Source organism: Passer domesticus, chromosome 1 (assembly GCF_036417665.1).
Source record: "Passer domesticus isolate bPasDom1 chromosome 1, bPasDom1.hap1, whole genome shotgun sequence".
Lineage (NCBI taxonomy): Eukaryota > Metazoa > Chordata > Aves > Passeriformes > Passeridae > Passer > Passer domesticus.
Genome location: NC_087474.1, coordinates 44,363,301 through 44,388,375, shown reverse-complemented (window position 1 = coordinate 44,388,375; position 25,075 = coordinate 44,363,301). Strand labels below are relative to the sequence as shown.

The window sequence follows — 25,075 nt, the reverse complement described above, 5'->3', positions numbered from 1 at the left end:
CCCACTGCCCTTCCAACCACAGCGCTGCACTGGAGCCCTTTGCTTCCTCACCTAAGGTCTTATTATATAGATTTTGCCTCATTTTTTCTTCTGGAAACACATTTTTTTTCCTAGCATTGGAACAGAGGCTCTAACATATTATTCCTAGTCTACAGAACCAAGTCTTTTTAGTTTTTTATGGACTCCCATCCCTCATCTATAGCTTAGAAAGGACATCAGCAGACGAATCTGCAACTTCCTTTACTGCTGCTCATGACAATATCTACCAGTACTCCACACTTTGGGAATACAGAGCTAACCAGAAAATCCAAATGATCAGTTCACATTACATAAGCCAATGTTGTAATAAGCAGCAGTTTAAATCAGTTATCTGAAACAAATTAATCTTAGCAACTGCCTTTACTGAAAAATAAATGTACATGATCTCACATTTTAAAGCATGGATTTGATTCCAGGTTGTTACTAAGCAAAATGGGTTGGTCATGTCATTCTTAAAACTGCCTGTTCCAATGAGCTCAGGAAGCATCACTGAGAGAGAGTCTGACAATCCAAGGCTGCTACAGGGCAGCAGGGGAGCACTGAAAGCAGCTTTCAATCCAACCAGTGCCCGTCTCTTAGCACTCGACTGCTTGGCTGGACACACTTCCCTTTTGACACACAGGAAGAGGGAGAGATTAGAAACCTGTCTGTGAGAAATGAGCAAAGCAAAAACACTCCTCAAGCAATTCAAACCAGTGTATGGAAGGGCCTGGGAGTTTAGAGTACCCCGAGGATGGCTTAGATCCAGGATCTTGGCTGTAGCTGCCTCTAAAATATTTCCAGTTCTGCAGCAGATACAGAGAGGCTCCTTAACCATGTCCAAAGCACAGGTGAGGAGACAAAGATTATCAGGTCACAATGAATATTTTGGGAAAAATGCCACATAAAGAAATGTGAGGAGAAGGCAGAATATCTACATTGTCCATAAATAAATGTCCATTCAGCTAAGTCTGATAAAGGTTCCTAACTCCAGACTTCCTCTGCCTATCTGTTGCCAATTTACGCATGTCTGAGTCCATTACTGCCCCAAGAACCAGGCTCAGTCCCTCTCAGCCTCCTCTAGAGGCAAATGGATAGGGACATGTGTTCCCTAAAGAAGGGAAGGAGGGGAAATGAAAATCCATGAGCTCTCAGGGGCTCTCTTGTTGCTGTTACAGTGCAGAAGCTTGGCACAGCAGAGGGACCTGGCTCACCTTACTGCATCATAACAGTCCTCAATGGCATCAGCTGGAATTTGCTCTACTGAGCATCTTGTGTTAAATTAGGGTGAATGCTCTTGATTTGGGCTCTGTAGCATGTGTTTTTCTGCATACAGAAACATACAGACTGTAGCAGGCTACTGAGGAAGCCAGAAAAGCAGAACTCAAAGACAATGACTGGCCTGTCTGGTGCATCTAATGCTGAAATGCTACAAACAGAGTGAACAGAGTGAAAGTTCTTTCTAACAGAGGAAAACCCTGTGCTCCCCCACTCTCATTTTCAGTGGTGGTGCCTGTGTCTCCCTTGGGGAGAGCTGACATTTTATTTTAGTGAGATAATTTAATGTGTCATACAAAACCCTGTGAGTCAGCAGCTGAGTGTGCAAGCAGGATGCTGACTGCTCTCTACAGGTTTGGCTGGTCCTTGGTGTGCCTCTCTTGCACTTGCCACATCCCAGCATTTCCTCTCCATGTCTGCCCACATCCCCACTTCCTTCCAACACACAGTACACACTGCCATAATGTTGAGGAGCCAGTTTTCCCAAAAGACTGCATTTGAGAGGCAAAGAGCACAGCAAAGATTATCTTAGTGTTTCAAAAACTGACCTTGGAACTACAATTTCTCTACGAATTTCAGTTCAACCAGGAGTGAAATGAAGCCAAACACCCCACAGCAGAAACATAGAATTTTCTTTGAGAGGCAGAGAACAGCCATTCATTCATTCATATATCCAAGGGGGATTAGATAAGGAAAAGTATATGGGAGATGAGCTAAACTTTGGCCCATTTGTTGGGACTAGCACCTCTGTTCTTGCAGAGAAGGCCATGGCATTCCCCTAAGTCTCATGCCTTCTGCAGAAGCTACAGGTACTCTTAAACAAAAGCAGTTCTGTTCTTCAGCTGAACATTTGAAAGGAATCAGATTTCAAGTGCATCAACCACAGCTCCCTTAACATGGGGCACAAATGTTGCATTGTGCATGCAGCCCACTCTGCCAGGAACCCCTGACAGAGGGACCAAGGTTTGGAATAAAATAATAAATTAAGAAAAAAAAAATCCATAGAATCGACACACGCACAGAGCCGGACTGTGCAGCAGCTGGGGATCAAAGCGTGCCGCAGGCTCTGACAGAGAGGACTTTGGAGGAGAGCAGTGCAGGGAGGGGGGCCAGGGACAGAAACCTGAGAAGCTCTTACTGCACAGAATTACAGAAGACCGATGCAGACAAAAGAAGAGGCAAGTGCTATCAGCCCTGGAAATTCCTAAAAGCCTGAGGGAACTCACCTGGCAGTTTGGACCAGGCTCTCTAGAGCCTGGATAAGAGCATCGCCATCATTCTTCAGGCTCTCCAAGTGCTTCTTGTTTGAAGTTATCTGGAACAAAAAGAAAGGACCTTTACCAAAGGCTTAGCAAAACACTCTTCTCTGTCATTTTTGTGGGATAAGAGAGAAGGAAACAGGTTACAGCATTTATTACAATTGTAAATGGAATGTGACATTGAAGACACCGATGAGAAAGTCCCTTTTACTGAATTTTAGGTAGAGACCATCTAAAATATCTTGGCTTTGTTAACAATATTCACCCACACTCTGAGTCCTTGTATGTGTGCAAATTCACATATCACAGTCTGACCATCCTGATTTCATCCTTAGTATCAATGCAAATACAAGCCCCATTCAGTCTGAATCCCAGGGATATCTTGGGGAGAAAGTTATTTTCATTTCTCACTTCAGGGAAAAAGTAACCAAGCTTCTACCAGCCTCAGATCAGAACATGTGGGGTTTCCTTGAGAGAAACCAGGTTAAAATCACCGCAAAGCTGGCAACTGCATATGGAAATTTTTCTCACCCCTCATCACTCCTTAGGAGTGTTACCTGCGCAGAACTGTCACCTACAGAGCAGGGGGCGGAGTGACCAAAGCTGTTTGCCCTTTTGTGTCAAATGAATCCTGATTATAGCTGATTTTGCTGCTGGTGTGGTTTATTACATGAGTCTACAAAGACTGGTTTGTTGTTTCTCCATCCTTAAGTAGTACAACTACACAGCTCCAGAGAGACACATGTTTCCTGGTGGTTAAGCAGGTGAGCAGGAAGGTCATAAGGAACACGACATGAAGCCTCATGCACTGTAGCTTGAACAGACACTGAATACTTGGCAACTTGCTGAAAAGCTCTTGTATCTCAATAAATTACTAAAAAAAACCTGGTTTGCGTGTCAGTTCCTGCTTGCAAAGGTAAATAAATCTTGGCTGAAGAGAAAGGAAAGGGGGATGACCAGACCAGCTGATTATTTTGACACTGGAGGAGTTAACGCTAGAAACGATAACTTCTAATCCCAAAATCTGGCAAGGACTTGTAAGCTTTAGCATGCTGTGGCTGGCTCTATTTACCATTGATCCAGCATCTGGGCAACACGCCTTCACATCTCCCTCTTAAATCACAACAGAAGCTATATTTACACCTGCCATCCCACCATAATTTATCAGCAGTGATTCTGCAACAGCAGTGTCACTACATCTATAATCGTAACATCCTGTAGTTTAGCACTTACAGGGAACAGGGACCTGCCTGAAATAAACCAAAACATATCCTGTGTGCTGGAAAAAAAAAACAGTGATGCCATTACCTAAGTACAAATCACGGGTAAATCCTGATTACAGATGGTTAAACCTTTTTACTCTCTTGAGGTTTATATCTGATTCTCTCAGTTTGTATTTCAGAAATCCAGTCCTCTCTATATGTTACCTGCTAGATACAGAAAATGTTTTGTAATCTGGGTTCTGTATGTGAGAACACCACCACGTATAATAGGAGCAACACAGGGAGAAAAGTAGTTTCACCACAAAATATTGCTTTGTGTTCCTAAAGAATGGTTATGCCTCAACCAAACATTTCCCTACACCTCACCAGCTACTGCCACATTCCTTGTGCCTTCCACATTCATGCCCTTGTTTATCCTGCACACTTTAAAAAGCCAAGAGGTCACAGGGAGGGAAGGTCACTAGGACTGAATCTTGCTCCATAAAACTATCAGGTCAAATAAAGGTTACAGATATCTCTCATTCTACTACATCCTAACTTTTGGGTGCTGGCATTTGTACAACCTTCAAGGTCTCTTCAAAAAACAGCCAATGACATCATACAGAGAACATTCAAAATGTGCTCAACTATAAAAGAAGAAAGAGGTTTAATTCTAAAATTATCTATTTCAAGCAAGAACTTAGTCCAACTGAGTCACAGGGTCTGACTATAAGCCTGCCCATGCTGCAGCATGCCTTGTTGTCACTATTAAGAACACATTTCTGTGCATAGAACACATTTGAATAGAAAGGATTAAAATGGCTTTATATGCACAGAAATTGTAAAAGACTCAAACAGAAACACCCATGAGATCATCTCATCACCTCCCTGTTAGACTTCACTGTGCAGAGCAACTTTCAGCCACGAGCAATGGACTCCTGTGGTGTCCCTCCACAGGGGCTACTCCCCGAGCTAACAAAATGCTTCAGTAAGATCCTTTCAGCAGTAAAAGTGGAAGCACAAGAAGGGAAAGGATCAGCATGAGCTGCCTCCCGTCCATTTAAATTAAGCATAACTCAAATTTAGAACACATTTTCTTGAGAGTGTCAACTACCAGCTTCATCCAAGCCAAAGGGTGTTGATGAAGAACCAACCCGCCCAGTTGGCAGTGCCACCCATGCCCACAGAGAACTTGCCCAGACCAAACAGGCTGCACAGATTTACATGGGTGGCTGGGGCTTCCCCACCAGCTCTTCCTCACCAGTGCTCACAAAAATGTTTCCTATCCACCACCAGGCACCCACTCCATGGGCCTGGGAGGAGACCAACTCTGTGCTAGCAGGCAAACTGCAGGTTGAATACAGGGTGAGCTGCCAGCACTCAGGAGCCAGCTCAGCCACAGCTGCCTATGCGTTTTGTCAGCACCCCCATGCTCTGATCACTGGCTCTTATTTGCTCTTTATCTCAGTCTGAGTAGATCTGATTGCTCCCTAAGTAATTTGAAGGTCTCTTGCACAGATTACATCCTGCTTCAAACGAGCTTGTGAGAAATCACTGTTCACTTTCAAGATGAAACTTTACTCAAGTTTCTTACTTAAAAACTGTTTCAGTTTCATCTTCCTTTTGTTCCATAGGTTATAATAAATTATGATAGGACATAAAACCACCATTCACCAAAATTTGATAAATTAATGTATTTTTCCCTTGGTTATCTTTTTCTTCTACCCACCATTGCTGCACCTTTTATCCACACCAGTTCTAGTTCTCATTCATTTGGAATTTTAACAACTAGTTTAATGAACTCTTGTAATATTGCTATTTGTTAGGGCTGGCTGCAACACAGATTCAATGACATGATCAATAGCTATTCCTTTAATTAAGAATGTAATTAAATCTCAGTTTAGTTGTACACTCACTGCAATTTAACAAGAATTTCAAAATTACTTTTCTTTATTATGCCCACAGCCATTCAGCAGCTCTCCTCTCCTCAATCCTGTTAAACAAGGGTGAGCCATAAGGAATATCATGGTTGATACGTAACAATCGATATTTCAAAAATTCCACAAAACTATCCAGATATTATGGTGCTGCTAAAGATGAGTGCAGGAAAAGTTATAATATAAAGCATTTCCACTGGAATGTCTACTTCACTAATAAACGGAGGAGTTTTTCATTTTTACTCTAAGAAGGCATTTTTGCAATTCAAATTTCAAGAAAGCGTAGAAACTTAAGGGCAAATTACTTCTGTAAAGGTTGGTTTGACAATGCTGAACTGGTTTCTCTGATTAGTCATAAGTCACATTTTGTGATTTACAACAGAAAGAAATTTCCTCAGCAGTAAACTACTCTCTCACCATTTTAAAGAGAAAGAAACTCTTCTCTGTTGAGGTTTCAAGTGAACCATAAACTTGACGTCTGTGAAGTAAACTAGAAAATAATACAAAAATAAGGAGCTTTATATTGGAAACTTTTTCTTGGTTGAAGAAGGGTCTTAGAAGCATATTCAGCTTCAAGTATCATCTTCTTAAAGAAACAACTGCTGGGGATGTTCACCATTTGCTCAACAAGCTACTACCTTGCCTGTATACACAGATACAAGCAAGACACCTCAAAACATACCCCTTTCTCCCAAATTCTTTCTTTCTCTTTCCCAAACACACATATTTTAACCTTATAAAGCAATGCTTTCCTACATTTTCATCAAAATTTAATATAATTAAGCTAATTACAGGTACTCAGTTCTTGCTCAACTTTACTGGCACAGGCTGAGAGCAGCCACATGGGTAATGCAGAAGCTGCTGTGGGCTGGTTTATCAGAACTACCAGATACTCCCAGGTCCAATGTCAGCATCACCTGGATATTGACACGTGCTGTAATAAAGTATAATTTATCTCTTGATGGAAGCTTTTCTATGAATGAAACTTGTGCCTTCAGCTAATACTGCAGTAAAAACAATCAGTAATATTTTTTCTATGGACTAACTAGGACCCTATGTAGGACATGAAATATAATACTAAAAATTAAGTTTCCAGACTAAAAACATTAAAGAATCGAGAATACTCCTATTGCCCTCTAGACACTCTTTCAAATAATGTCTTCATAGTAAGTGCTGTTCCTGCAATTTTAAATATGCATCTCAGACTTCTCATTCCTACTTCCATCTCTGACTGGCTGAAGGCACTGTCAGGAGGACACAGAGCCTTTCATCCCCAACCAAAGCTACTGTTTCAAATGTCATCCAAGCTGGTGGTGACTGAAAGTTGATGGTTATTCACAGCTGCTTAGTGTGACCTTATTCCCATTTTTTAAGGAACAAATGTCAAGAAATATAGTGGTGTTAAAAACATTGCTATAGCTGATGTGACAGCTCAGCAAATAAGGCAATGGGATAGTAACTTCATAAATAAGGCACAATGCCTGGGCTTCAGGGGAGAACCTTCTAGTGTTGTGACCCATCTTCTGCCTATCCCAGGGCATTCAACAGTACTTTTCCTCCCAGGCTGTCAATGCTGAACTATTCACAAGCATGGCAGTAATTGAATAAATCGTGTCGCTTGGTTTATTATTCACAACTCATGATGATGTGGCCAGAAATATGGAGCCATTCCTTCTCAACAGAGGAGCACAATAACGCAGAAAATACTGCAACTAGGGACTCATACAGGTGAACTAAAACTAACAGATCCATTGGCTGTGGACTTATTAAATATAAGAATTTATTTCATTATAAATTGCTCTCCAAACATACACACTAAGCTGGCAGTGTTTATTTCCCATGACAGATCAGGCGGATCTCTCACTTCTGGAGGCCTGCACACTCTTACAAAGAGTTACAAAGTAACATAGCCTTACCTTTTTGTACTGAAGTGCCAGACCCGATAAAGCATTTGGAGCCTATCAAGCGGAGGCTGTGATAATGACATTTAATTATGATGCCCCAAAGAGGAATCCCAGGCAGAGATCCAGATACCTGCACAGTGCATGGGCAGTGCTGCTTCTGAAGGGCATGGAAACATGGTGTTGAGAATGAAGTTACCCAAATTCACTCTTCTCTGGAGCTCAGACTGCTAACAGAGCCAGTGAAAGCTCCCAGCCCAGACAGCACAGACTACAATACCTTTTCTCAGTGCCCCCACAGCAGGCTACGGGGTCCTGGACTCCTGCAGTCCTCTCCCCTTTTCAAAGCAAGTGTTTGCATTGTGTTGCTGCAGCAGGGTTTCCACTGGGTGGGGAGAGGCAGGGAGGCTTGGATGGCTCCCACATAGGGAGCGAATAACAAGGGACAGGGTGGCAATTGGCAACATGGCTCTCCAGGCAGAAGTTAAACACCAACTCTCATTTACAGGGAAGCACTCTAGCTATCAGGGCAATTTTACATCTGTGGCAGCAACTTTCTAAAACACAAAAGCAAAACAACTAAAACTAGCAACGAAAATCCCAGATATACATAGTGGTGTTTTGTGAGGTGTTTAATCTGGCATTAGTTACATGTGCTCCCAGCAAGTCTGTGGGATAGGACCCTCTAAAGCACTAAGGTGCAGCCAATTTACAGGTTTTTTAATGAAAATTAATGGTTACTCTAGCCAGGATGTGCTGGTGTAGCATAGGAACATCCAAAGGCAGTGTGCTTATAAGGATATCATACACTCACTAGAATGGCCACAAGTTATTTTTGGTCTCCATATTGTAGGAGAGCTCATTCTAAAAGGATAAAAACTTTCATAGCATTGCTTCCTTGCTACTCTTCTCTCTACACGTGGTTCCAGCTGGAGAGAGACACAGAATGTGTGTGTGGGAAGAACAAATCAAGTCGGACAAGTTATATTTATGTTACTAATTGCCAAGTCACTTGAACAGGCCTGAGCAATGCTGCTGGACCATAAAAACAAGAAATGAAACTTACAAAAGCATGAGTGTTCCAGGTGTGCTTTGGCAAGCATATCACAGTCAGGGATTGCAGACACACAATTACAAAGACTTTGTGGCCTTCAGATCCTGCAAATACATGTGAAAACAAGCAGGTATCTGTGACCAAAAAAAAAAAAAATCAACCCCACGCTACATCAGACAGCTAAGCTCTGATTTTAGAGCTCAAGAATGTTTTTTTTTCTCTTTATGGATAAAATTCTTGTTCCACTGAAGTCAACAAACACCTTTTGATTTTGATAAGGCCATGATTTCATTGGAGGTGTTTTGTTTTCTTCTAATTTGTATATGTGTGTGGAGGTTTATTCTAAGTTCAAAGCCATTCCTGCGGGTAACTTGGAACCGTCCCAGTTTCCCGGCAGTCTGAGTGCCACACTGGCTCGAGGACTATTCACAGACAGACAAGGAATGTCTCCCACACGATAGATGGTTGTTAATTGATTTTGGATGTTTCTTGACACCTATTCACTTTGAGGCTATTCTCTGCCCTTCAGCACATGTATTTTGCACACAGAGGCACGCTCTGTGATTGTTGTAAAATTACCAACTCTAAGGGGCATTGTTTAAACATAAGAGAAGATTCATAAAACTGCAGGGTAATTATTGAACAGAAGGCACTCTGTCTTGATTGATTTTTAAAGTTTGATTTTATTGCAAGTGCTGTTCTCAGCTCACTTTCAGAAATGTCTCTATAATCCAGAAAATACCCATTATTGCAGTTTCCACCCTCTTTAATGAGTGAGTTTAAAATATTTGACTTAACAGAACTGGATAGGCAACCTCTTTACATCCATTATACAACCAGCTGACCACAACAGCTTTATTAGCAAAAGTAAACTGCAGTTCTGTCTGGCAAACCATGGCTCAAAGGTGCCGCAGGAGACTTCCACACAGGGCTGCAGTGCTGATAAGTTATGCATGCTCAGAAGCCAGCCCAACATCTATATGGCATTAGAAATAAGCACTTGCCATTCTGTTGCTGGTGATCTCATCATCTGCAAGCACAGGTTCATCTGTCACCTGCATGTCAACAACTCCCTGAGGTCCTACTTCAGACCAGTTTCGCTCTGTCCAAACAATGATCCCAGCTGCCCCCAAATACCAGCTTTAGCCAAATTGGGCCACATACTAAGCTTACACAAAACTTGCAAGCCCTCGATCCCTTGTCCTGCAGCTTCCCAGCAGCTCCCTGTCCTCACCTTGCTGGATCAGGTGAGACCACCACCTCCCAGGTACACCTCACCCTGGTAGTCTCTTGTAACTTCCTCCTTATAAAAAAACCAGGGAAATCCACTGGAAGCATTTTTTATTACCATAGTTCAGATCCTACGTTTATGTTCTTTTAGGAGCTGTTATAGAGGCTCCTGGTTGTCATGGAGCAAAGCAAACTAAAAATAATTATGAACAAACACTAAAACAACACACAGATTGATTGCACATCTATATTTCCTCTCAAGTTAATCATTCTCTGAATCTCTCATTTTCAAATATCCTTCACAGTATTTCTCTAATCAGATTATCAGATTTTCTCCTAAAATAGCTTCTAACAAGAAATTCCAAATACTTCTTAAATGTTGATTTCCATAATTCTTTTTCCAGCAATAGTGTCTTTTATGGCCTAATGATTCAATCTGTGAATAAGATCCTTAAATTTCAACATTATTCAACCCTTATGTCTCCTTGTAAAATCATGAAATAGTCTAGCTGCAAAGGTTTTTTTGGAGTTTATCAAACTCTCATTGATGCACTCCATGGGTTAGAGGGATGACCTTCTTTACTTTCACATACGTGTTCTTTTCATGTCCATCTAGTACAGCTAAATCAAGACCTTTCACTTACACACCCATGTGCATGCAAACCTTCATTTTTGCTTCAGTGAACTGCCTTATCTCAAACTATGATTGATTTTCCATCTTATTTTCTCTCCCCTGTCCAGCTGGGAAGTGATAAAGCAGCATGGTGGGCACCTGGCATCCAATCAAGGTCAGTCCACCACACATGCTTTGATAATTCAAATAATTTCAAGCATTTACACTCTTGCAAGGATAAGAATCTTTACCACAGATAACTCATCTTCTCACTATTAGGAGAACCAGGGACATATTGGAAAGTGCTGACCTTTAAATGGAAATTACCATAGAGGAGAAGTATGCAAGCAACCAAGCAATTACCAATTTAATAAATGCTGTTATGTCTAACAGCCATGCAGCAATGCTCAGGTGAACTGGGCAAACCCCTAGGAACAGCCAAGAAGTCTCAGTTAGGAATTTGAAGTTTAATGCATACAGCCTCCAAAAAATGACACCTACATCCTGACATTGTTCCTTGTCCTGCTTTAAAATGCTCCTCATAAAGATAAAAGCCTACTATGCCTTGATGAAGGTAGAGTGATGTGAACAGAGCTGTCCAAGTTGTCTGTGCAATTCAAGTCTGATCTAGTATGTGAAATCCCTAACCACGCCTGAGCAGAGCCTCTATATAGCATTGATCAACTTCCATGAAGGATGAAACTAAATTAGATGGCTCATGATCACATTTGCCATAATCTGGACTTGAACACAAGACTCCAACAATTACACATCTCTACAACTTGGCTTGATAAATTAGATTCACTATTCCAAGAAAAGCAAGAATAGGATGAGTTAAATTAAGAATTAACATAGATTATGAAAAACTCATTTGTAAAGAATAAAAAGAGTAGCAAAATCATGTTAGAAAAATCATTCTGAAATATGATTTTGAGCTAAATATTAAAGCATCAAATATTAGTTCCTTTGTAGCCCCTACAGATTTGATTTCCAGGGACACATAAAACTCAGACACCTTGAGGCTTTCCTTAAGTACCAAACATGGACAGTCTTGTATATACAGGAGAAAAACAAAACCACCCCTCCTCCTGCCAAAATCCAAAAAAATGTTCTGAAGATTTTTATTATTGGGGGAAAAAAGGATCAGTGTATTTATGCTTCATGTAAAATGCAACTAGGAATGTAAATGACTGAACAGGGATGTAAGTCTATAAAACACCAATTTCTGAGAAAAATTATGCATTATACAATGGTTCAATTTCCATAAAATTGTAAAAACTGTCACAAAAACAAATGGACTTCTGAAATTGATAGTTGCTTATTGTCATGTGACAAATGGCTCTGGCTGCCTGGCAGAGAGCAAACAGCTACCTTGTTGGCTTGCACTGGACTCAGAGAGCACAATTTCAGTCTGTTTTTCATTTAACAAGTCCAGTTGCATTTATGTATCTTTACAGCAGCAAGGCAGTCATCCATGTGTAATTACACAGAGGAGGTCAAAAGGAAGTAATAGTGATGAGCCCAACAGATGACACAGCTTGGCAATCTCAACAGTATTGCACTATGTAAAATTACAGTGCGCCGAAACACCAAATGAGTCCAGCAATACTTTTGTGCCCACAGAAACAATGAATTAGGACTCCATAATGAAACAACAGTGATAGTCATTGGGAATTACAATGACCTCGAATTTTGAATTGAATAAACAGGTTGCAGGTTTCAGAACTGCTGGTTTCACTACACAACCCAAGGCCAAACAGCTGTCTGTGTGAAAAGATCCTATTTCTCATTGCTGACCATGGTAATATTGCTTTTCAGACAGCTCCTGTACCTATTCATAACCATACTGGGTTCCCAGTACCCAAATAAGCACAGTGATAATTGCTGTGGGGGTACCTCAGAAAGTGAACATGTTCTGAACAAATGGGTGAGTAGCTTCCTCCAGGGACTTGAGTCTGCAGTATACCAGCCACTGAAATAGAGACTTCTCATTCTTGGTGCTCTCCAAAATTAAGAACAGATCCCATTTTTGATTTTCCCATCCCGATTAGTGTCATTAAAGAGCACCTGTTGCAGATTGACTGAAAAATGTCATTTGTGAAACAACCATCAATCAAAATGTCAGTCCAAATGTGCACTTAACGCAGACACACATATACTTACAGACTTACACTACTTATTCCAAATAAACATAGTAATACTTAACACAGAATGAATGGTTCAGTAGGCCAAGTTGTGAGTAAGCATTCACAGCTACTTCAGAGGTCATCCTCCCTCACTGTGTCTCACACTGCAGATAACCACAAGTCGTCAGTACATTTGGGTTTTGGGTTTTGTCAACACTTGCCTGTTCATTAAGTTGTGTTTGGACTCCATACACTTCATCGTTTATGAGCCCTGCTGTTTTAGCAACATCAAGAAACAACTGATTTAATGAGTTCACATAAATTTTCTTTTCTGCCTCAACTCACTCTTGGCTGTCTGGACTGGCAGGAGATGGTTCCTGGGGGAGCTTTCTTAAGCTTTTCTCAATTTGTTGAGATTTAGCTCCTGTGCATAAGAGAAATTCTTGAAGATATCTCCAACAAAAAACCATCCTATTGTCCTTTATAATTATATTTCAAAACAGAGATGAATGTAAACACAGTGGAGTTTCTTTGCTGTGACTGCAAAAAACAAATGGGCTTTAAGACAAGGTTAAATGATTTCCAGCAGAAACTTGCAAAGAGAAGATAAATCACCCTTTTCTTTCAGCACAGTGCTGTGCAGTCACCTTCATCTTTTCTTATCAACTGCCATTTCCACACATACATGAAGTGCTCTCATTGTGTTAGGATCACAGTCTTTAACCTGGCAGTCTTCTATCAACAATAGAAGAAAAAGATCCAAAGGCCATGAGTCCAAAGTGATGTCTCTAACTACTGGCATGAATGGCAACATAATGCTTTACTGTTAATTGTAGAAGTCAGGGAAGACCAACACTCATTTCATTTAAGGATAAAACTCAAGTAGGTGGCAACTCATCCCTAGCAGTATAAGAAGAAGGGTGATGCTTGACAATTCTGCATAATACTTGACAGAAGATGGAATGAGGGGAATAAGACCGGCTGTCTGTGCAGGCCATGGCCATGGCAAGAACAATTTTGTTCCAATGTAAATGCCCAGCTGCGATTGCCAAAGTGGGACAAGGGAAGGAGGAACATACCACAGTGTCAAGAAATGAGTGTAGAAGTTATAAAATATCTGTTGTTTATCCTCTCCACATAGAAAGCTCTATCTGGCACTGTTACCACAGATACTCCAGCTTATCTCCTCCATTGTGTAGCTAAACAAATTTAAACTAAATTAAAATAATGCAATTAAGTAAAGAGTCAAGCAATCACAAGCACTTCAGCTAAAGCAGTTCCAGAGATTACCAACTACTTAGCTAGAATGTGAAACCTGTGTATATACGTACTCACTACATGGCAGTGTTAAGTGGGCTGGTTTGAACCACCTCTGTTGGTGATTTACAGTGATCTATTTTAGTCTGCACTGTAAAATACTCATACAGCTCTCTCTGTATGGGAGAGCCCATAGAGGTGGCTGTCTTATCTCAGCAAAGGTAGCATTAATTTCCAACTGAGCAAGCAACAGCTTCTTCAACTCCTTTGCTCTGATGGCATCATGATGGATTGTTTTTTAATGCATCCTTATTTTATAAAACATATTTTAATTGAGATTAGATATGTCAGCAGTTATGTTGTCCAAAGGAACTTTGTTTGGTTTAGTTGCTACAGTAAAAATTTTTTTAAAAAATTCTGTGTTCCAACTGTCTGCTCCATTTTTTTTTTTTTTTTGTTAGTGGTTCCTGTCCCCAAAGCAGGAAGGGGAGAATAAGATCCCAGTTTTCATCTCACTTGCTCTGGTTCTCAATTTAGCTGGAACAGCCAATGAAGGTGTGACTGCACAAATGCTGGCTTCAGACAGGTTTCCAGGTCTGTGGAGTAGGGACAGCAGAGTAGCAGGACAGTGAAACAGAGGCAGTGGTGGACCATGCAGGGCAAACTCCACTGCTGCCACCATCTCAGAGCCTTAAGCATGAGCTCACAGACGTTGTCATTAAAATGTGGAGATAAAGAGGCAGAAAGATGAAAAGAAAGCTTTCAGCAAAGTACACAGTAAAGGCAGAGTCAGTCCTATAAACACAAAATCTGCTGAATTTCCAAAGAAAACCCTTATCCTATACAAGTAATTTAATTTGGATTGGAAAGCATTCTCTGGAAGACAAACTGACGGTTTCTCTTTGTAACTCTCTAATACAGCAGAGACTGACCTTTGCATTCTCATTTGATGCTTATCTTGAACAAACAGCCTAGAAGTCAATGTCTACTGAGAAAAAATTAGGGAAGTGCCTTTTCTCTAAAAGAGCAGAGCAAGTCCTAGGGAAATAAATTAATAAATATGAGGCCAGCAGCTGTGGCTGAATGTTAACCAGCTTTGTGATGCTGTGTTTATTTTGCCATGAAATGCTTGCTGAGACAAGTTAAACTTCAATCATGAATTACATATGGATTAAGTCTTTCAGGGAGAAAACTTTTGTTATCTCAAAATATGTTCCATTTCAGTATGAGCAGAGGAACAAACATTTTGTTGTTTTAAACATTTTTGCTTTTATCTCATAGGTGAACGTAGTGTTCAAGGAATGCATAGCACTGACCAAAGGCAACCCTGTTGCATGCAAAGGTTCTGACAAACTGCCCACACAGATCGGGCTGTGAAACTCACACCTGACTTACAGCACTGTCACTTCAGCAGTCTTGGCTTCAGCTGAAAAGACAGTCCTATCAAACTGTAAAAAACGAGCTACCCACAATCCAGCTTTCAGCTATGATCTAATCAGGCTGTGAACTGGGTATTTTTCCCTCTCATTTTCACTTTGACTATGAAAAAAAAAATCAAAAAGCACTATTATCACATTAACGTATTCATAATAAATATGCACAAGTTACAAATAAAGCATTTCTAACTTAATAAAGCAATTTGGTTTTTTTTAGAGGTTTCAAGTGAAAATTCCTGACATTTTTGCTGATGTGCAGCTAATTACACCAGTGTTTTCCATTTGCCCTTGCACAATTACCACTAACAAGGTGTGCCTTAAAATTAGATGTTGCAGCCCTTACACTTAACCTGATTAGGTCAATAATTTAAATATTAACAGTTACAGAAATGCAGGCAGAGAGATTCTCGTTAAACAAGAAGTCATTACATACTCTTACACTGTATTCTTTTAAAAACACAGTGGTTCCACATGCAGAATGAGCACCTGGATGCCTGCCACAAGATCCTGCCTTTTGCTCCTATGCCCACCAATCTTACAACTTTGTCCTCCAGGACAAGGTAAATGAGTCACAGTGCAAACTTAATCACGTCACAGCACAAAGCTGATGTGATGATCTCATTACTGTTCCAGGAAAAGGAATAAACTCAATTCCTGTTGACACCAGCAAATCCAGCTTTCAGCCAAGACCCACATAACAGAGAGAACAAGTAACATGAGCGGCACTCTATTAAGGAAACTATTATCTTAAGCCAGATAGTGACAATGAGACTTTTAAAGAAAGTCTCAGTGCTTTGTCAGAGAATTTTGTCAGAATTTTAAAGAATATTTTGGAGGATAGTTGATTGAACCAAGTTTGTGATCCTTTTTTGGTAAATTTAAGGTACCTGGGGATTACCCTTATGTCAGGATAAAAATAATTTTGTACGTTAAAGAAAATATTTATTGCACTTTTCAAGCACTCAAGCCAATCTAAAGTGTCTAAGAGGTTCATTTTGAAGCTCTGTAACCCTTTTTAATACTATATTTGGATGACTGCCTACCATAGTATAAGACATGTAGAAACAAAATCTAAAATTACTAAATCTGACTTAAAAAGAATACCTGTCTGATCAAAGCCCCTAGCTCACCTGTGTTGCTTTTTTTGGTTTGGGATGTTCTGGGGGTTTTTTTTAGTAAAACTAACTAGCAGGAAGTCTTATCTTCTGAGAGTTGTACTTAAAACAGATTGCTTGTAAAGATTTGAAGAATGATTGGGATTATCATTCTAAAACAGCACCCAGGGGAACTGGGTGGATCAAGGGACTGCTAATGAGATATTGAGTCTTTCACATCTAAACTTCTAATTTAAATTCAACCCAACACAAAGTTCCCCCAACTGGTGGACATCTGATGATCTGTAAAAAATGAGGTGATGTTCTCACTCTATTCTTAGAAAATACATGTTGAACTGCCAGGAAAATCATCACTTTTGCAGTGAAACCAAGAAGGGAATTGACAATGAAACACTTTTAAAATAATTTTTATTCCTCAATATAGTAATATAAGACAAGGCTTTGGCTTTCTGGATCAGGTTTACTTTCCCCAACCTGCTCAAAATAAGTTTCAGCCTCTAAGACTACTATAGTAAAATCAAATAAAACATTTTAGTAAAGTAAAAATTATTATTTAAGTTCCAGAGTAGCTATATTGGGCTTTAATGACTTATAATTTACAGAAAGGGCAGTGGTGGATGTTAATGAGTGACTCAGATGACTTTCATTATGCTTTTCTGCAGGAGCAGTCATTATCACATGTCAGTTGCTCAGAACATAGCACTCTGTAGTCCTCCCTCTCATTTAATAAAAGCCAATTAATCATTTCCAATCATTTACGTACTCAGTGAATTTAGAATCTGGTTTCATTCACTCATAAATTACAGTAAATCTATCATTTTAATTAACTAACTAGTCATAGCTGTTCTACAGACATTTTGTTTGTGTGAACATTCTTTAGCCTATGAACTATTTGCAACTCTTATTACTGTGATTCTTGGTTTACTAATTGGATTTGTGACAGATCAGCTGTATGACATATTACCTTTTCTCTGTGCTGACTGCTGGGTCAGATTGAGTCTCTACCTCCTTGGCCTCAAGGTCTTTGCTCTTGGTACATGACAGGACTATCAATCTCAAATGGCTACCGTGCAAACCAAGCCCATAGCCTGCACATGGACTGCAGATGGACTGATCTTACCTGCATATGAATCAGTGGGTTGGGCACACATTAATTGACACAGCATGACCACAACCTCTTCCACTCATACAGCCTTCTTCTTTCTTTTCTTCCTCCCCAAAAGTGCTTTTTTCCCCCATAATCCAAGCCTCTTCTCCCTGCAAGAACTTCCCTCACCACCCACATGCACAAGGGGAACCAACCAGCTATCAGAGCAAGACCCAGCCATGTGCTGGTGGTACTACATGGAATGGGGAAGACTAGGTAAGCTCTTTGTTGTGTTTTTCAAATGATCCCTCTATAAAGTTCATGTCTTACCAGGGAAAACAGCTTTCTCCTGTGCTAAGTCCCAGGACAAATGTACAGAGATTGTCCCTCGGACCAGGAAGAAGGAATGTGGTCCTTCTAAATAATGGAAGTTGCTGATTATCCAAAGAACTTTTCCTTCACAGTACTATCAAAAAGCTCCAGTAGGTTCGAAGATGCTGCTTACAGCAGGTATGCTTACAGCTGACCAAAGCCACCAAACACAAAAAATGTTCCTTAGCAGGGATAAAGAGGGACATCTTGAGAGAAGATACCATTTCTTCTCCAGCTAATCCTTTCCTACTTTCTTCCCCTTGTGCCTTATGTATCCTGATCATTCCACACTCAGTTTTCCCAGCCATCCTTCCCACAGAAATCTATGACCTGGTGCTGGAAATTTGTTCTAGGGAACAAAATCAGCAAACATGAAGTGGCAGGTTCCTTCACATCATTACAGGAGGTCACTGATGCATTCATTGCCTATGTGTGGAGAGTCAGTGATATAAGAAGGTAACAACCACTAACATCAGTACTCTTGAGTCCTTGAGAAAGCCCTGGATATGGTCCTCTGGAATGCAGTTGGTGAGAAGGAAAAGACCATCTTAGAAGATGCCAGAAAAAAATCCATACAAGTACTAGGCTGCCACCTTTCAATAAAATCAAGGTCTTGGGTCTGATTTCTGTCATCTGAGGAAGCAAAGACAACCTGCCTTCCAACTAGGTCTTCACCTAGACTCTGAAATGACACCAGCACTCAGTGTTATCTTCCCTGCCTAAACCTCCTCTTACAGCTCCAGCTGTTCCCAGTCTCCATTTGTGGTCAATCCCACAAGGCTTGGCAAGAACCAGAATGAACTGGATCCATAGAGAAAAGGTGTACATAGACACCATAAGAAAGAACCCTTTCTTCTTGCATTGCCTGTGGAACTGTTGGAGGTGTGTAATTCTCTGCCAGGAGGCTGCTAAGAGGCTTCCTAGTACCCTTTGACTTTTTCAAGGAGTAGATGTGTGCACATGCTCCAATCTCCTCCCAAAGAAGTTGGATGTGTCATCAATGTGCCTCGGCCCAGTGGTCTTTCTGGACCAAGACTTTACACTCTTCTATCACTCAAGGATGGATAAGGCAAGTACCTTTAGGCTCCTGGACAACAATTTTAGGCACTAGATGACAACTTGCCAGAGCCCTCCACCAACTGGCCCTTTTCCTCCTGCTGCAGCACAAGGACTGACATATACCTTCTCTACATACCAGCACTTGCACTATGAAGAAAAGATATTTCCTTCCTATCAAGCCCAAACTTCCAACAAGCCGATACAAAGCGTATCTCATCTGACTGGCTATTGTAACAATGATTGAAGGCTGACCTTAGCCAAAATTAGGAGCTTGTGCCCATTACACCAGGTAGCAGTCCACAAAAGGGCCTGACCAGCCACAGGGAAGCACCTTAATAATTTCTGGCTTCATGGACATTTTTCTTAAATCAAACTTCAGCAAGCCTCAAGGCCTGTATAAGAGTTAGGAGGATTTTTCTCTAGATACATTATGCAATATATTCATTATTGAATGCTACCGCAATTCTGTCACGCATTCAATCAATATTTTGATTTGTCTGCAACTCTTCACCATCAGCCTTAGTTTTGAATAATTATGTATCATCAAAAAATCTTTGTCACATCATTCCACATCTCTTTTTCCAGCTAATTTATGAATACATTGCAAAGCAAAGATCCTGGTGAGCTTACAAAAATAGCCTACATTTATGGCACAATACTGGCCATTTATTATTTTCTGCCATTTAAGCTACTATTAATCTGTGAGAAGAGCTTCTCAGTCTCATGGCTTCTCACAGCTGCTTTTGAAAGTTCTCCTGAGAAGCCCTAAGAAATGCCTTTTCAAACTCCCAGTCCACTATAACAGGTTACAATTCTTCATACACTATTAACTCATTTGGAGGAATTGGAATTACTTCCCTCCACAGACATCATATTGACTCTTACGTAATCCACTGTATTTATCTTTCTGTTTACCCATCCTTTCCCTATTATCATGCCTAATAGTTCAGCCTTACAGAAGTCAGAGTTAATTGCCAGAATGATCCCTGGAGCCCTTTAAAAATGTTAGTCTAGATAATGGTTTACCTGATAGGCTGCATATCAGAACTACAGGCTCAACAATTTCTTGGACAATTACCATTGGGACCAGCTGACCTGTTATTACTCAATTAGTCAAATTGTTCTAAAATATCTTTTTGTAACACCTTAATTCTTTTCAGACAATTCTATATACTGAAAAACCAGATTGAGATGATCAAACTGTGTGACAGGCAAAAATCAGAAGTCTGAAAAGTGGTCTTTGTGGTATAAGCCCAAGATTTTTCCTCTTCTTCAGAAGTATACTTCTTGTGTCAGTCTAGAAAGTGAATTCATATGCAAAGTTACAGTAATTTCTCATTGTTTTTGTAAATAGTGATAAATCACTACCTCCATTGCAGATGATGTATGTTCATTTGGTGAACATTTGAGCTATTAATGAGAACTACCCCTAAACATGAAGAGTGGCATCTTTGTCTCTTATGAGACAAGTTTTTGAGAAGTACACACCTCAGAGTATAACCTGGATGACTGACTTTGCTAAATAACACATACTAATTAACTTGGTACCACAACACAGTAAATTACCACCACACATTTCCAACAAGCTTTTTTTAGCACCTCAGTATTTACGGACATAAACATTCTAAGACAAATAGAAGATTGCAGAAAATACGAAGTCCTCTGATAGACACCCCATATGAAGGAAGGCTATTTCATCAGCTTGAAATTATTTCTCATAATTTCCCTTGAAATGTTTCCTGGATAAAGCTCCTGGAGATGAAACACCTTCTAATTGTGTCCATCCTTTGGCACATTTCAAATTTCATACACCAGAGGGACTCTCCTCAGAACTGACACTCAGAGTGACATTTCTTGTATGGTGTCATGTCTGAATTTGCTCAGGTAAACAGAAATGATAAAAGTTTTTGAAGAGCATGTTCCCATGTATTTGTAGCATATCTATGACAAGGACACAAATATATCATAACAGCACATCTAGCTTTTGACTCTGAGAACAAGTTATGGGTGTACTTGCTCTTGTTTAATGTGAGCACCACTGGGAAGCACTTTTTGAAAGGATAATAAGGCAGTGGAAAGGACTAAGATACACAAAACTATGAGGAGAGGATAATTTTGTAATATACTGTATATACTGTAGGAGTCCTCTGAATTGATGCTCAGAGCCAAGAAAAGCAGAACCTTTCCTCATTTTGTAAATTAAATAAAAGCTTCTAATAAAGACAACAGATTAAAGAATATTATTGCCATAGGACATGCCAGTGCAGCAAAAGTAGAATATGATAGCTTTTCAATGAGAAACAGAAATCACAGGTTTAGAGTTGAGAGAATAATAAAATACAGGAAGTTAAAATTAGAAAATGTTGCAAACACATCTGAGAACATAACCAAAATAGTCTTGAGTACAGTGTGCTTACCAGATTAATGGAGAAAAATTTGCATAATTAAAAGGCATTGACAATTAACGTAATGCAAGTGAAGGAGCAAGAACCTCATTTCGTTATAATTAGGAGAACTATTTGCCAGTCTCACTTTAAATGTGACTCAGAAGTTTCAGACACATCAGTGGCATTTATATGAGTAAAAGTTACTGGAATGACCATCTTTAAAACACATTAGGGCCAGTAACTTGTAGTTTATCAGTTAACCAAAGACTTGTTGAGTACATCACCAACCAACATTGGGGGAAAAATGAGGGTAAGTTCTCTAGACAGGCTTAAAGGCTGTGGTACAGAAAACATTAAATTAGGGGAAATGTCAAAGAGTGGTTAGGGTATGGAAATAGATATCTGATGGGTACATAACAAAAAGTGCAAATATCAGATTGCTAACAAGGAAGTCTCCTGGGTGAGATTGCCATAAGAACAAGCTGGAAGCTGGCAACTGGGGAGGGCACAGAGAGATAAGCAAATGGAGGTTATGGCCTTTCTCTTCCTAGATCACAGGAGAGGATTTAATTAGTGGTTAGGGTTATCCACAGAGCAGCTTCTCCCATGGAGAGCAGGGGGATTTGAAAATAGGACAATGGCATTTTAGTAGGGCACAACAGCTGAGAAAGGATTCTCCAGTGAATAGGGAGCACTGGTTCACAGCTTCTCCTCTCCCTCCTTATTTTGAATGAACTCAGATCTTGGAAACTGAGCCGCTGTGTTCAAGTTGTTTACATGGCTGAGTGACAGGAGATAATATTTCTTTACATCTCTCTTTACAGAAGCCTGCAGCAACAGATGGATTTTGCAGCATAATCTAAAGGTCAACAACTTCTGACCAGCAAAGTAATGGAGAACAGACCAGACTGCAGAAAGTTCAGCACAGAGAAAACCTAATTAAAAATTATGTTCATATTTAACAGTGTTTAAGAATTGCAAAATCACAGAGGGACTACCTGAGGCACCTAGTATGTGCTCAAATCAATAAATGTTTTTCCTAGAAAGGAAAGCTATGCATAAACATAAATCACATGCCAAATTCACTAGTGGATTTTATAGTGGTGTGTCTGAAATGGCTGAAAATTATTTTCATGAGTTATAGATTTGGAAGAAAACCCCCAAACTAAATCAAAAACCCCCTCAAAAACCCCTAAACAAAGAAAACACCGTTAACATGACATTCAGAAGGCCTTACGATTAAGACTTTTATGCCATAAACTTGAAACATTCTACTACTCTTCCAATGAGAAAACTGGTTCAACCCTGCTGTACTGCTCAGCTGCCCTCATTTTCACCGAAATTTGTTCAACTACCCCAAGGTTTTACCCCTCAGCTCCTGAATATCTGTCAGACTCGGGCACTAAACAAATATGAGCTATGCTTAACAGTAATGCATACAACCACAGCATCCCATCTAGAATAACTGAAAGATCTGTCAGCTATCATTTTTATAGCTTTTCAGTAATAAATCAGTTTTTAAAACTGATTAAAACATTAAGAAAAATTTTCAGCTACAGACTTTTAAACCAAGCACAGAAAATAGACATATAAGAAATGAAATGCACATTTTAAAGAGGTGGCTAAAACACAGACTTTGCTCCAGTTGTTGCTTTGATTCCATGAGACCATGAAGAAGACCAACCAGTGGGAATTCAAACATTAGATCACAATAAATCAACAGGCATGAAAACATTAGCTCAGGCATTAAATTTACATTTTCCAGACCATTGGCTCTTGTGACCCAGAATATACTGGGAAAGCTGAAGTTCTACTGTCAGTTCTGTAGCTCTGTTTCACTTTAGCCCAAAGCAAGAATCATGAAGTGCAGGCTCTTGCTTCACTCCCTTGCCCTATACTGGAACATATTTATTTTTAGGTATGGCATACTTACAATCTTACTACACTGAGGAGTGGTGAAGATAAGGTGCAGGCTCAGGCTCAGACTGGGATGATGCACACAGCATTTAAATGGAAGTAGCAGCTGTTGGGGGACCATACAACCAGCTGCTTACTGCAATAAGCTTTAACATACTCAGGGAGAACAGAACTTCCAGATACTTGTTTCTAATATGGACGAAATCTTTAACGAGCACTTAAGAAGCTGCCACCTTTTTTTGAGGGTTTGAAGCTTTTAAAACATTTCAAATAGGAAAAGATTTCAATGGATGGCAAAGCCACAGTGTCAAAACAGAAGTCAAATTCTTGCCACAGGCAGCAAGCTCTCAGAAAAGCAGAGTTAAACAAAAGCCACTAGAATTTTTAAAACTACAATCAGATAAAATAACAACTTAATACCTCTTTGTAATCTTCCAGAAAACTGAAAATTTAATCAAGAATAGCTTATGAAAGTTTCATAAGGACAACACCTTTTATGAAAAATCACAGATGAAACATCCTGAAGTTACGGGCAACTGTTATACAATAGAAAAAGTCAGAAAATCCCAATAATAAGCAACCACCCATGCCATATTAATCCCTAAGTCACAAGACAAAAGAAAAAAATTACTATTTTGCTGTCTTTGTGGCTAACATGCTTTTAAGCACGCTCTGTCTCAATAGCATCCCCACAATGTTTCTCCTAAGCATTCTGCTGCTGTAAAGACTTCCCAGCACAGCTGTTTGTCTTCCCTGTCCCTCTATTATTTTAGAAATCAAACTAGAATAAGACTGATGACAGATGTTTAAATATGTCTCTTGCTACCACAGTTTCAATAGCAGGACACAAAGGCTATAAAGCACCTCCTGCCCACTACCATTCAGCTGCACTGAGCAGACCCAAAGGACACACCCAGAAATGTTCCCCTTTTTCTATTGCAGTTGAACAATGGTTCTCCTGGTCTTACAACTTTACTCCTCTTGTAGGAAATTCAGATAAATAAAAATCAACATAATTTGCAAGGTTGTGGTGGGAGTGTTGCCCAAGTACACTGTTTCATACTCTCAAGCAATCAGTTATGGAATACCAAGAGCAATAAATCAACACAATAAATATGCAGATTGTAAGTTTTCTCATAATAAATTCCTAACTATATGTGATATAACATCTCTAATGCAAAAAATATTTTACAGATACAGTCTCAAACCCACTTACACCTCTTCATTTCAACTTTCCGTGATGAGTCTGTGCTGAATTGTTTTGCTGATATAATGTTACTGAGAGTTAAGAGTTTCTCTATTGTAGCCTCACCTTAGCTGGGACTGAGGAGCAGAAGAGCCTGTCACTGATGGACACCATGAGGGGCTATCCCTTACCTATCTGTCCAAGCAAAACTCAGACATGTGAGGTTTAGTCTTCACAAATTTCTCAAATAAAATTATTTTCCCTTGGATCAAGTTACTCATGTTGTTGATAGCTGCCTCATCAAAGTAATTGTAAAAAAAAAGTAGTTACTACAGTTACTGGGATATTAGATAATTTCCAAGGTTGTAGAATAAACTGGAATTAATACAGAAACTTTCTGCAGGAGATTTACTTATTTTTAGAGATAAAATTAAATCAACAGGGATCTCATCAAGTCAATATAATTTTTTTTTGTGAAATCATATCTATTAATACTACTATCACATACAGGAGAACTGATTACAACATGTAATAACTTTGGTTGAGGATTCACACCTACACTGGGCAGGAAAAATATACCCATGTCAGTGGCTTGTTCTAAACTATGTAAATTACCCTAATGATAGCAAGCAATTTTTTAG

The 25,075-nt window shown here is 39.7% G+C and overlaps 1 protein-coding gene across 16 annotated transcripts in view; it reads right to left on the bottom strand.

The window, feature by feature from the left end:
• The window catches only part of ULK4 (unc-51 like kinase 4), a 212,714-nt gene that overhangs the window by 2,906 nt on the left and 184,733 nt on the right, over nucleotides 1-25,075 (bottom strand). For 13 of the 16 annotated variants that reach the window (XR_010360958.1, XM_064417051.1, XM_064417066.1 and 10 more), the window contains one exon: nucleotides 2,523-2,611. Coding sequence is in view for 14 of the 16 variants with exons in the window: in XM_064417051.1 (XP_064273121.1) it covers nucleotides 2,523-2,611 (89 nt within the window). In the remaining 2 variants the exon portion in view is untranslated. Of the gene's footprint in view, nucleotides 1-2,522; nucleotides 2,612-8,661; nucleotides 8,784-17,410; nucleotides 17,547-25,075 lie in introns of those variants that run through there. The other 3 variants (XR_010360981.1, XM_064417103.1, XM_064417111.1) reach the window with 3 other exon arrangements.